Source organism: Acartia tonsa, chromosome 10 (genome assembly GCF_053477335.1).
Source record: "Acartia tonsa isolate MP-2025a chromosome 10, ASM5347733v1, whole genome shotgun sequence".
In the NCBI taxonomy this organism is placed as follows: Eukaryota; Metazoa; Arthropoda; class Copepoda; order Calanoida; family Acartiidae; genus Acartia; species Acartia tonsa.
In genome coordinates this window covers 29,891,528-29,905,345 of record NC_137269.1, presented here as the reverse complement: position 1 = coordinate 29,905,345, position 13,818 = coordinate 29,891,528, and the positions used below count along the sequence as shown (strand labels likewise).

The window sequence follows — 13,818 nt, the reverse complement described above, 5'->3', positions numbered from 1 at the left end:
ACTTACCTTAGAACCCTTAACAAGAGTAACAGAACTACCAGGATACCTAGCACATCCTCCAAGTATGTGTGCATATTATAACTTTTTTTAGGACCTTTGACAAGAGTAACAGAACTACCAGGATACCTAGCACATCCTCCAAGTATGTGTGCATTTTATAACTTTTTTTAGGACCTTTGACAAGAGTAACAGAACTACCAGGATACCTAGCACATCCTCCAAGTATGTGTACATATTATAACTTACCTTAGGAACCTTGACAAGAGTAACATAACTTCCTGGATACCTGGCACATCCTCCTGGTATGTGTACATATTATAATTCCTTAGGACTCTTGATCAGAGTAACAGAACTACCTGGATACCTGGCACAACCTCCAGGTATGTCTACATATTATAACTTACCTTAGGACCCTTGACAAGAGTAACAGAACTACCTGGATACCTGGCACAACCTACAGGTATGTGTACATACACGGCGTTTCAAAAAAAACTGCGTTTTCCGGTTTTGAGAAACAACCAGAAGGAATACGAAAAAAAGGAAAATAGGTCCATATTCTATGTAAAAATGTACATCGGATTTACTTAAGGTGTTTTTTGTACATATTATAACTTACTTTAGGACACTTGACAAGAGTAACAAAACTTCCTGGATATCTGGCAATCCTCCAAGTATTGAACATATTATAACTAACCATAGGACCCTTGACAAGAGTAACAGAACTTCCAGGATACCTGGCACATCCTCCAGGTATGTCTACATATTATAACTTACCTTAGGACCCTTGACAAGAGTAACAGAACTACCTGGATACCTGGCACAACCTACAGGTATGTGTACATACACGGCGTTTCAAAAAAAACTGCAAAATTGGGACAGTTTCCATGGTGTCCCTTTTTAGGTCCTTCAGAATTTAGTTTTTTTCTATTTCTCTTTGACAAAGTCATTTTTAGAAAAAAAATCTCTATTAATACTGTGTGCATTGACAAATAAAACAAGTTACTTTTTATTTCATTTCAATATCTTTAAAAATAAGCAAGTTATCATGGTATGAAATTGTTCGTAAAAAGTGCGTTTTCATTAATTACTCATGTTTTATAAGATGATCTCTTATAATCTGTCTATCAAATTAAGAGATTAAGGGGGGAGGGGCGAGGAACAAATATGAACAATTTTAATACTAAGAATTAAAATCCAAGCAAAAAGAATATTGATTTTTTATTTTAAAAAAGGCATTTTAAATTAAGTTTTAAATGTAATTATTAGATTATTTTGATGTTTATGTTATAATGTTGTTTTCAAGTAAAAAAAAGGATTAAATTCAACGTTATAGCATAAAATTCTTTAAGAATACAATAACACACACACATTTCGAATTCTTTGGGCTCTAAAATGCGCTGTTGTTTTAAGAGATATTAAAAAACGCCTGTAACAAATTCGATGCATATTTTTATAGAGAATATGGACATATAATTTTTTTTTTTTATACTCCTAATGGTTGTTTCCCAAATCTGGAAAACGCAGTTTTTTTTGAAACGCCCTGTATTATAACTTACCTTAGGACCCTCGACAAGAGTAACAGAACTTCCTGGATACCTGGTACATCCTCCAGGTATGTCTACATATTATAACTTACCTTAGGACCCTTGACAAGAGTAACAGAACTACCTGGATACCTAGCACATCCTCCAGGTATGTCTACATATTATAACTTTTTTTAGGACCTTTGACAAGAGTAACAGAACTACCTGGATACCTAGCACATCCTCCAAGTATGTGTACATATTATAACTTACCTTAGGACCCTTGACAAGAGTAACAGAACTTCCTGGATACCTGGCACATCCTCCTGGTATGTGTACATATTATAATTCCTTAGGACTCTTGATAAGAGTAACAGAACTACCTGGATACCTGGCACAACCTCCAGGTATGTGTACATATTATAACTTACCTTAGGACACTTGACAAGAGTAACAAAAATTCCTGGATATCTAGCAATCCTCCAAGTATGTGTACATATTATAACTTACCTTAGGACCCTTGACAAGAACTACCACTTTGGGGTCTTTTTTTTATCTTGATTGGTTTGACTTTACCACCATTAATATTAATATTAATAGATAAAGAGTATTTTGAAAAATAGGGGGTGTACATTTTACATTTTACATATTTTACAAGTATGAGTACTAATTATAACTTACCTTAGAACCTTTGACAAGAGTAACAGAACTACCAGGATACCTAGCACATCCTCCAAGAATGTGTGCATTTTATAACTTTTTTTAGGACCTTTGACAAGAGTAACAGAACTACCAGGATACCTAGTACATCCTCCAAGTATGTGTGCATTTTATAACTTTTTTTAGGACCTTTGACAAGAGTAACAGAACTACCAGGATACCTAGCACATCCTCCAAGTATGTGTGCATTTTATAACTTTTTTTAGGACCTTTGACAAGAGTAACAGAACTACCTGGATACCTGGCACATCCTACAAGTATGTGTACATATTATAATTTACCTTAGGACCCTTGACAAGAGTAACATAACTTCCTGGATACCTGGCACATCCTCCTGGTATGTGTACATATTATAACTTACCTTAGGACCCTTGACAAGAGTAACAGAACTACCTGGATATCTGGCACATCCTCCAAGTATGAGTACTTATTATAATTTACCTTAGGACCCTTGACAAGAGTGACAGAACTTCCTGGATACCTGGCACATCCTCCAAGCCTAAAACAATGAATTTGATTTCTCCTGTGGCCACAAAAAAAATGCTTTACCCCTGTGAAATGTTAATTGGAAATAGTTTAATTACCCCTGTATTGAGGTTTTTTACTAGCCCCCCCCCCACCACAAAAATTAATAAAAGCTTTGGCCTACCTTACAGAAGAGCCCTTGAGTAGATAAAATCCCCAGAATTTCTTCATATCATCTTCTATATCCATCCATTTAGATATCTTGATCCTGTAAAAATTAGGTTAAGTAGAACACAGCAATTTTAGGTAACTAGAGTTATATTTTGAACAATTAATAGTATTATGACAAGAAGACGAAGAAAGTCCCTCAATGACGTCATAAAAATGAGGAGAGGAGGAGTGGGAAAGAAAACCCCTCGTTTTTATGACGAAACATGCTAATTTTTTGAGAAACTTTCTTCGTCTTCCTATGACAATATTAGAGATTATTAAAAGTTGTGTGTATGTATAAGAATGTGTTAAATTACTAGACGAGTTTATATAAAACAACGTTTTTATTCTTAAGATTGAAAAATATCATAATTTTAATAAATCCCTTAATCTGTCATGGTAAGAATTTGTACAAAATTAGAAGAAATAAAAAAAAGATAAAAATCAAATATGTTTACCTTTTCTTTCTAGAAGTAATTTTTGGTCTTTCATTGAATAGATATGCATGAAAAGTTGAATTCATACTGAAAAACAAAGACAATTATTTACAAAAGTAACACATTTATACATATTTTTACATTACTGTTCATAGTTGATTAAAAACATAATTTGCTAGGCAATAAACATTTTCAATTGAAAAGGATTTAATTTCTAAAAGGGGGATAAACTATGAGTAAAATAGTTGTTCTGCATTATCGCCTAAATTTACCCATCAGCCGCCCAGCTGCATGTAAAATTGATCTGGCTGGAAACGGTTTTACTGGAACACTGTGTATCCTTACCTTAATTTTTGAGATCTGCACCATGTAGTTGAGACTCGGCTCTCATGATTCAATAATTTCATATCAGACGGGGATAATATCAGATTATGAGGTCGCAATGCTAAAAATCTAAAATAAAAGGTCTTATTTCATCGATTAGCTGACTATATATAGTTTAAAATGTTAAGAAATAACATTGCTTTTGCTGTGCAATTGTAATTTTTAAGTAATAAATTATTAGTTTCATTTTTTAGAGTAACTTAAACCAGAAAAACTTTTAACAATATATTCCACTTGTTTCTTGGGGCACAGCCCTTAGGGGCAAATTTTTTTCTTTATAAAAAAAATATCTAAAAATTGTGTTCATAGTATTTTAATAGAACACCAAAGTATCAGAAACAGTTAGAATAAGAAATTTGTACTTGTTAACATTAAATTTAACATCAGTGTTTGAAATTCCCAATCAAAAAGAAAAGAAATTTATAAAATTTTTCTAAAAATAGTTTAGTGCATGCAGGTGCAATGATTAAACAAATTAATTCCATTTGAAATTTCCGAAAATTGGATGGATGTAACCTAGTTATAAAGTAGCTGCGCTACTAAATAAAAATCCTACCTCATATATAAAGGAATGCATAATAGTACAACAGGAATGAAAATTGCCAACACACAAAATTTGCACAGCCGACGGGGACCCTAAATAAATGATAACAAGGATGACAACATCCACAATAAAAGCACACCTAACCCAGGGGCTGTTTTTAAGCCAATTTCATTTAAAATTACCGAAAATTAAATATTTCATTGGCGTAGAACTTATTTTTTGATGTAACTGGAGCGAAGTGGATAAGAAGGGGTGAAAAAAGAGAAGGCAGTTGTGGAGAAATTTTCCCTTAGAATTGGTTGTCAGAATCACATTCTCTTTTCCTTGCACCTAAACAAATCATTCATTATGGAAACGAATATTATAATAAAATATTTGGGTATATAAAATTAATTGTCTGTTTGTGTGTAGCTATGGATCTCTATAAACGATATGGTTCACCCCCCCCCCCCACCCACCCCCTTAATTTTTTCTTTTAAAACAAAAATAATAGTGGGAGGATCATGAAAAATAAAATGAATCTGAAATGAGTAAATGAGAGCTAGTAAAGTCAGTTTATAGACTTACTGAAACACACTAAGTAAAGCCAATATTTGCTCGAAATAATCAGTTTTTGTTAACCCATATAATATAATCAAAACTAGAGAAATCTACCCCTAAGCTAGAAAAAATGAGTTTTTAAATCTTTGAACTTCAATGAATTAATTAAATTGTATAAGATGCATTCATTAATTTCACGATGATATCATTTTTAGTAGCCAAACTTCTCTATAGGTCACTTAATTCAGTCAAACGTTGGTGGTGGACGAATTTTCAACCTAGCCAACATCCATATGTTTTTTTGTTTAATTATCCTTATATAAAAGTAACAGGATATCTGACTGTTTGTGTGTCTGGGGCCTTAAGTGTTAAAAATAATTTAAGTATTTACATATTTAACAAGGATGACAACATCCATAAGTAGCGAAGCACAAAAAATCGTAGATGGGAATACGTACTAGTAGATTAAAAGGTTTTTACTAAAATCAAAAATAGATTTATTGGATAAAATAAATATGAAATCTTGTTTTATTTTGTATGATGACGATGGTCAAAGTAAATTATATTAAAGATGCTCATAACAATGGGAAAAATTATTTTGATACTGATATAAATCCTTAAAAACTTTAAAAATTTGAAAAATCGGACCATATACTCTGAAGATATGGAAAAAAGTTTTAAATATATTTATAAATAGCCTAAAACCTGCAAAAAAGGCAGTCTGGCCATCATGGTTATTTCCTTTAAAGACGGGAAATTTAATTTTGATATCTACAACTGAAAAAATTTTGAAAATCGGACTCTAAACACTGAAGATATGGAGAAAAATGTTAAAAATATTAAAAAAACCAGCCTAAAACCTGCTGAAAAGGCAGTCTGGCCGTCATGGTTGTCTTTTTAAAAGACGGGAAATTTAATTTTGATATCTATAACTGAAAAAATTTTGAAAATCGGACCATACACTGAAGATATGGAGAAAAATGTGAAAAATTTAAAAATAGCCTAAAACCTGCTAAAAAGGCAGTCTGGCACTCATGATTGTTTCTTTAAACGACAGGAAATTAAATTTTGATATCTGTAACTGAAAAAAATTTGAAAATCGGACCATAAACACTGAAGATATGGAGAAAAATGTGAAAAATATAAAAATAGCCTAAAACCTGCTAAAAATCGGTCCGACCGCAAATGATGTTTTATAGTCAATTGTGCTCCTTAATAATGGGAATGTTGTCAAAAAAATTTCAGCATTCTATCTTGTATAGGAGCTGAGTAAATCCCATTTCCCCCATAGCGTTACGGACTGACGGACTGACGGACTGACGGACTGACTGACTGACTGACTGACGGACGGACAAAGTGAATTATAGAGTAGCTTCGCTACTAAAAAAGTATTTAACAAATTGAAATGATGTATTAGAAAGGTGTTCAGAAAAAAAATTATTATGATCCTAATCTAAGCTCTCTCACAAGCAGTGCTAATAATATTAAAACAAGGATGACAACATCCATAAGTAGCGAAGCACAAAAAATCGTAGATGGGAATACGTACAAGTAGATTTAAAAGGTTTTTACTAAAATCAAGAATAGATTTATTGGATAAAATAAACATGAAACCTTGTTTTATTTTGTATGATGACGATGGCCAAAGTAAATTATGTTAAAGATGTTCATAACAATGAGAAAAATCATTTTGATACTGATATCCCAAAAAAGTTTGAAAATTGGATCAAAATAAACAAAGATATGGGGAAATATGTAAAACATATAAAATAGCCAAAAACCTGATAAAAGGCAGTCTGGCCGCCATGGTTGTTTCTTAAAATGACAAAAAAATTAATTTTTAAATCCTTAACTTAAAAAGTTTAGAAAATCAGACCATATACACTGAAGATATGGAGAAAAGTGTTAAATATATAAAAACAGCCTAAAACATGCCAAAAAGGCAGTCTGGCCATCATGGTTATTTTCTTTAAAAGACGGGAAATTTAATTTTGATATCTATAACTGAAAAAATTTTGAAAATCGGACTATAAACACTGAAGATATGGAGAAAAATGTTAAGGATATAAAAAAAACAGCCTAAAACCTGCTAAAAGGCAGTCTGGGCGTCATGGTTGTTTTCTTTAAAAGACGGGAATTAAATTCTGATATCTATAACTGAAAAAATTTTGAAAATCGGACCATAAACACTGAAGATATGGAGAAAAATGTGAAAAATATAAAAATAGCCTAAAACCTGCTAAAATGGCAGTCTGGCCGCCAATGATGTTATATAGTCAATTGTGCTCCTTAATGATGGGAATGTTGTCAAAAAATTTCAGAATTCTATCTTTTATAGGAGCTGAGTAAATCCCATTTCCCCCATAGCGTTACGGACTGACGGACTGACGGACTGACTGACTGACGGACTGACTGACTGACGGACTGACTGACGGACGGACAAAGTGAATTATAGAGTAGCTTCGCTACTAAAAAGAAAGAAAATCCGAATTGAAAGGTGTATAATAATCAAAACCATGGCTATGCTAACTAAAATTTAAATAAGATTATCAGGAAAGCATTCATTGCAGACAGCTTTAGTACATACTGTTTCAACTTGAATCATTAAATAAGCTGTAAGGTTTTTAATAAACATTTTACTGGGTTGGTAAGAATTAAGAAGATATTTAAAGCAATTTTTATTCTAAAGGTCTGGTAAACTAAAGTATGGCAGATTCTCAATGCTTTTGTGTCTAATTATAGAAATATAAAAATGATTACCTTGCTTGGCGTGCTTCTGGGAGCCCATCTCATATTCTCCAGTTCAAATGTGTCCATCTTTTACCTGGGTTTAATAAAGTTATATGTTGTTTGTCTGTATGTTCATTTAGAGTTAAGGGAGGAAAGTTAGAAATAATGTTAACAATTTCGACAGTTGCACCTGCTTAGGAGCCATGGCACTCTCATCAATAATCTGTAATACCAGGTGCACTAGATAAATAGTACCAGTAGGAGGAATGTCTTGGTCAAAAACAGGCGCAACTCATACTATATTCAGTTAAGACTTTCAGACAAAAGTCGTGCAAACAAAGGGTTGATTTTCAGGTGGACGTTACTTAACCTGATTCTCCAGATGTTTCGACAAGAAAAGGAGAGATTTGGCGCAATATATTCAGATTTGGTCTAGAATATAGGCTGTCAGAATCCCTCCCAGGTCATTAGTTACAAAAACTTAAATTTTAAATTTAAAATTACTCACCAAAGTTTTTGTTACTTGTAAATTTAAAATATGGTATTTTCTAACTCCTAAGTTTTATAATAGTCACAAATAAAGTGAAGATTTATATTTATCACATTAATTTTATTGCTATCACATGTCAAGTAAAATATTTTTAAGAAAAACATGAAATTTAAAATAAATTTTATGTTTTTATCTATTAACTACTAAGTGTTTATAGTAAATTTAGTTACTACGACAAATTCAGCATAATTTTACTAACAAACATTTTATCTTTCTCTCTTTCTTTTTTTTTACATACCCCCCTTCAATTTCCCCTTTATCCCTCTCTCTTTTCTATCTCCGAGAGGCGTTAGAAATCTCAGCGCAGAATTTTAGATTTAGTAATGCTAGACTGATCAGGAATTGTCAACATTTTTTAAGTGGCGAAGCTACTCTGTAATTATAAATTTTAGTCTGCCAGTTTATTAGCCAAGCAACTATAGATTTGCTAACCTAACAAAACCTTTGACGGTGGTTGTAGTTAGTCCAAAGTCTCTAAAACCCCAGTTATTTGATTAAATAGTCTTTATCTCAAAGTCCCAAATATGCGTGGACAAGTTTCGAATAGACAATCTCCCCGACTAGGCGAAAGTCTACTCTATGTTAACTCTGTTATAAATCCCTTCTCCTAGATACAATAAGTTTTCTCAGCAACCCAAAACAAAACAAGGATGCCAACATACATAAAAGCAAAACAAATCAAATCTATAATACAAAGTAGCTTGATGTCTGTCCGTCTGTCCGTCTGTCCGTCTGTCCGTCTGTCTGTCCCTTAAGATCTCGGTAACCACTGAACCGATTGGATTCTACTCTTCAGGGTATATTTCTATTGGTCCTGTGGTGGTTTTAAGCTATTTTCTTGGGGGGTGGGACACCCCCAACCCCCCCAAAAACAAAAAATCCCCCCCCCCATTTTTTTTTTTTTTTTTTTTTGCTGAAGATTTCCTAGGTTCTTTAGGTTTTGTAGAAGATTTCCTAGGTTCTTTAGGTTTTGCAGAAGATTTCCTAGGTTCTTTAGGTTTTGTAGAAGATTTCCTAGGTTCTTTAGGTTTTGTAGAAGATTTCCTTGGTCCTTTAACGAATTTCGCCTTAATTTTTTTAATCACCTCTTGGGGCAAAGCCCCTAGAGGCTAGGGGCGAAGCCGCTAGTATTTAATAAAGAATTAACACTTTTACCCTTAACAGCCCCCTTCCGTTGAACACCCATCCCCCCCCCCCGCTTATACCACTTTATTGGAGGTAAAGGGCTAACATATTTTGTGAAGCTCCCCCGTTTGATAAAGAATTCTTGTTTCACCCTTTTATTTACAACTTCTCTTTTAGGTCCTTTTTTAGTAGCGAAGCTACTCTATAATTCACTTTGTCCGTCCGTCAGTCCGTCAGTCAGTCCGTTAGTCAGTCCGTAACGCTATGGGGGAAATGGGATTTACTCAGCTCCTATAAAAGATAGAATGCTGAAATTTTTTGACAACATTCCCATCATTAAGGAGCACAATTGACTATAAAACATCATTGGCGTTCGGACCGATTTTTAGCAGGTTTTAGGCTATTTTTATATTTTTCACATTTTTCTCCATATCTTCAATGTTTATGGTCCGATTTTCAAAATTTTTTCAGTTACAGAAATCAAAATTAAATTTCCCGTCGTTTAAAGGAACAACCATGAAGGCAAGACTGCCTTTTCAGCAGGTTTTAGGCTATTTTTATATTTTTCACATTTTTCTCCATATCTTCAGTGTTTATGGTCCGATTTTCAAAATTTTTTCAGTTATAGATATCAAAATTAAATTTCCTGTCTTTTAAAGAAAACAACCATGACGGGCAGACTGCCTTTTTAGCAGGTTTTAGGCTATTTTTATATTTTTCACATTTTTCTCCATATCTTCAGTGTTTATGGTCCGATTTTCAAAATTTTTTCAGTTATAGATATCAAAATTAAATTTCCTGTCTTTTAAACAAAATAACCATGACGGCCAGACTGCCTTTTTAGCAGGTTTTAGGCTATTTTTATATATTTAACACTTTTTTCCATATCTTCAGTGTATATGGTCCGATTTTCCAAATTTTTTTAGTTAAGGATTTAAAAATTAAATTTTTAGTCGTTTTAATAAAACAACCATGACGGCCAGACTGCCTTTTATCAGGTTTTTGGCTATTTTTATATGTTTTACATATTTCCCCATATCTTTGTTTATTTTGATGCAATTTTCAAACTTTTATGGGATATCTGTATCAAAATAATTTTTCCATTGTAATGAGCATCTTTAATATAATTTACTTTGACCATCGTCATCACGCAAAATAAAACAAGGTTTCATGTTTATTTTATCCAATAAATCTATTCTTGATTTTAGTAAAAACCTTTTAAATCTACCTGTACGTATTCCCATCGACGATTTTTTGTGCTTCGCTACTTATGGATGTTGTCATCCTTGTTTACTTAAACAGTTGTAATTTTCTTATTTTGAAGCTAGATTTTTTTTCAAAAATGTTTATTTTATTTTATTTTTATGTTAAAGGTTAAAATGCCCCAGGCAGCTGGCGGACGTTGCCGTAATAGTTTTTCAAGGAAACTGTTATTTAGTTAAAATTTTAAAAAAATGTCAACTCTGCAGTGACTGCACACTTCGTGGACAAGCAATAGTTGTAGAGTATCTGCAAAATTTAAAAAAATTGTTTCGTATTTATGTTATTTTTTTGTTAAGAAAATGTCTAAGATTGGGTACACGGAGAAAGTGGAAAATAATATTTTTCTTTATTTGAGACAGTGTGTTCAATAAACCTAGTGTTACATAAGTAGGACTGATATTCTTTTTAGGCACCTCAACTCTCTAGTTATGGACTGTTCGTATGTTCAACGTTGACTAATTAATCGCTAAAATATAAATCTATTAATTTGACAGTCTTTACAATAACCTTGATATTTTGAATAGTAGAATTACAAGCAAAAAAACAAACAAATTAATCCAGAAAATATAAAGGAAATTGTAAAGGTTGTGTTAATAGAATTTAGAAAACTATAAAATAAGAAAAAAGTTCTAAGAAAAAAGCATTCATTTGAAAATTAAATTACCAGTGTATCAGACGTAACCATTCTGTAATTAATTAATAGAAAAATCTCCCAGGAACTCATTCAACCCCATATTTCTAGATTTCAAATGCCACTATAAACATGAATTAAATTTAGGTTGTTAGATTAGGGTTCTTTAATTGTTTATTACACAAATATCCTAATAAAGATTTTATTATGAAATGATATTTTTTGGAGAATTTTTTTTTTAAACCAGCCATGTCATAACAAATTCTTTCGTCTGCTATAAACAAAACTAACTCAGCGCCTTAGCTGCATTTGATGCGCTAGTACCCAATTTCAGTAAGAAACTGCTAAATTCTTGCACATTCCCTTTAAGCCAGTACCCAAAGTCTGACACTCCTAAGAATTGAATATTCGATCCATTGTAATAAAATTAATAAACTAGGTAATAACCGCCTTGTATTATGAGCATAGGGTTTATTAGATAAGATAAGATAAGATTTATTTTCCTCAAAGGTACAACATATTTTATTAGATATATATCATACATTAAGTTACTATGCTTTGATTGGTTTGATTCTTCTGTTTTGTTATGTTTGATGCAGGTTTGATAACAATATACATAATAACTATTATTAAGTACCTAGCATGGAATTGACCGAACTTCGTCTCCACCTAGTTACCAGGCCAGTTCGAATAGGATGAAAATAACATTTTTACTAGAAAAATCCCATGCAACATTGTACCAGATAGTTGGCATAACCCATTTAGGGTTGTGGAGCCACTGGTGTACTTTGACGCTTGCCAAGCCGATACAATGTTATATGCGCAAATAAATAATAAATAATCTTAACAATGAAAGAATACAATATCTTGCTGTGTATTTCAGACATCCTCCTACTATCAGTTGCAACTTCTCCAAGCGTAAATTCGGAACAATTAAGGAACCAAAACCTTCAAAAGAAGTCGCTATTCCCGTTGTGATCCCTTTTCAGCTCTACCTAGACAGTTTCCTTTGTAACAAATTATTTTCATTATAGAGTGGAGTTATGTCCGGGTCTAAGGACATCTCCACACCAATAATTACAGGATAACGATAAATATCGCGATAACGTTGGTCCAATCCAGAAATCCAAAAATAAAATAAGATACTCTAATATATAACGTATCATGTACCTAAGTGAACAAGGTGTAATAATTGGTTTCGATTCCTACGGAATCTGATTTTTATTTCTTGAGAAGGGATATAATAATCCTCTGATGTACAAATGTACAAAATAAAGATAGGTCATGTGCGATTCCTACGGAATCTGATTTTGGTATTTTGAGATAATGGGAATGTATCCCTAGATGTGTAAGGTTCGATTCCTCCGGAATCTGATTTTTATGTTTTGAGAACTGGTCACAGCATAGCTGTGAATGGGGCATCAATATGGGGGGGGGGGTGGGAGAGGGGGGGGAGGTGAGGGGAGAGTGGTTTGTGCTCGAAAAACGTTTACATTAATCCATTAATTTCACTTTTTTGAAAGAGAAGGGTAAAGGTGGGTCATGGTAAGATAAAAAGAAGGTGGCGTGCTATTGCGCGCACAATTTGGTCATAGCTTAGCTTTTAGTGGAGTTTTAATCTTACTGTTGTTTAGGCACGAAAATGTTCGGAGAGGAAGAATACCAACAAATGTGGCAGCCGCTACGCAATAGATTGACAATAACATATCAACGACTTCTCAATATAGTTAATGGTGGCAATGTCAGTGAGGAAGTGCGTCGTGAGGAAGTGCGTCGTGAGGTAGCCCGTCTACTATACCATCAAGGTTATCTAGAAACCGAGTTGGCACTCACTCTGTACAACCCAAACAAAGACTTGGAGTATCATGAAACTAAATTAGGTGAAATTGCTCAGCGGATAACTGCACAAGAGGGGGCCTGTCTCCAGCTTTAGCTCCAGAAAGTGGCCATTACCGGTCAGGACCGGTTATGGTCAAGTTCTCTGCGACTTCATATACAAGATATCCGCAAAAATATTCGCGAAAACGTCCGCAAAACATCCACAAAAATCAACAATAATCAACAGAAAAAAAGCTGCAAAATCGTTACAAGATGTGTCTGATATGGCTATTAAAAAAAAAACTGTTTTGTGAGAAATAATACTGTTAAAATTTGAAGATTTGAAAAATAATTTGAAAATTTAAAAAAATATAATTTTAAAATGTACCATAAATTCATCGATTTGTTTTAATTAATTAATAAATCCTAGATATCTTGCTATGAACTTATATTATTCGAAAGATGTATAAAGCAATAGGATGTCTGTTAATATGTTAATATGTTGCTATGGAATAATTTTGTATTAGCATCAAAAAAAATAAGGATAAAAAATATAGGTTGATGAAGTGAGAGACTAGTTTATTAAGGGAGAGAAATCAAGGAATTGAAAAGGTATAGGGGAGGAGGGGGGGGAAAACGAAGAGAAGAAAATGGGGCGTGGTGAATGGTTTGTGCGCGGTCGTGGCTACCAGCCAGACAGACGGAGCGGCGCTTATCGTTTGGTATGTGCATAGGGGGGGGGGGGGTGGGGAGAGGAAATATGGGGTGGAAATATGGGGTGGGGGGAAGAGTGGTTTCCTGGTATAGCACAGCAGAATAAAGAAAAAAGGGCGGGGGGGAAACAATTGGTTGTGAAGCATAGGGGAAAATTGCGCGGG

The 13,818-nt window shown here is 33.3% G+C and overlaps 1 protein-coding gene across 5 annotated transcripts in view; it reads right to left on the bottom strand.

Moving 5' to 3' along the window:
* LOC145329829 (uncharacterized) overlaps positions 1-8,317 on the bottom strand; it is a 39,285-nt gene extending 30,968 nt beyond the window's left edge. Inside the window, exons 1-8 of one of the 5 annotated variants that reach the window (XM_080174233.1) lie at positions 8,062-8,284; positions 7,584-7,647; positions 4,296-4,375; positions 3,701-3,808; positions 3,377-3,442; positions 2,892-2,976; positions 2,397-2,421; positions 1,637-1,668 (exon numbers count right to left, since the gene is read on the bottom strand). In XM_080174233.1, coding sequence (XP_080030359.1) covers positions 1,637-1,668; positions 2,397-2,421; positions 2,892-2,976; positions 3,377-3,442; positions 3,701-3,808; positions 4,296-4,375; positions 7,584-7,640 — 453 coding nt within the window. In that variant the 5' untranslated portion in view covers positions 7,641-7,647; positions 8,062-8,284. Of the gene's footprint in view, positions 1-774; positions 815-1,636; positions 1,677-2,396; positions 2,422-2,684; positions 2,743-2,891; positions 2,977-3,376; positions 3,443-3,700; positions 3,809-4,295; positions 4,376-7,583; positions 7,648-8,061 lie in introns of all 5 variants that reach the window. The other 4 variants (XM_080174232.1, XM_080174234.1, XM_080174235.1 and 1 more) reach the window with 4 other exon arrangements.
* Positions 8,318-13,818: the final 5,501 nt, after the last annotated feature.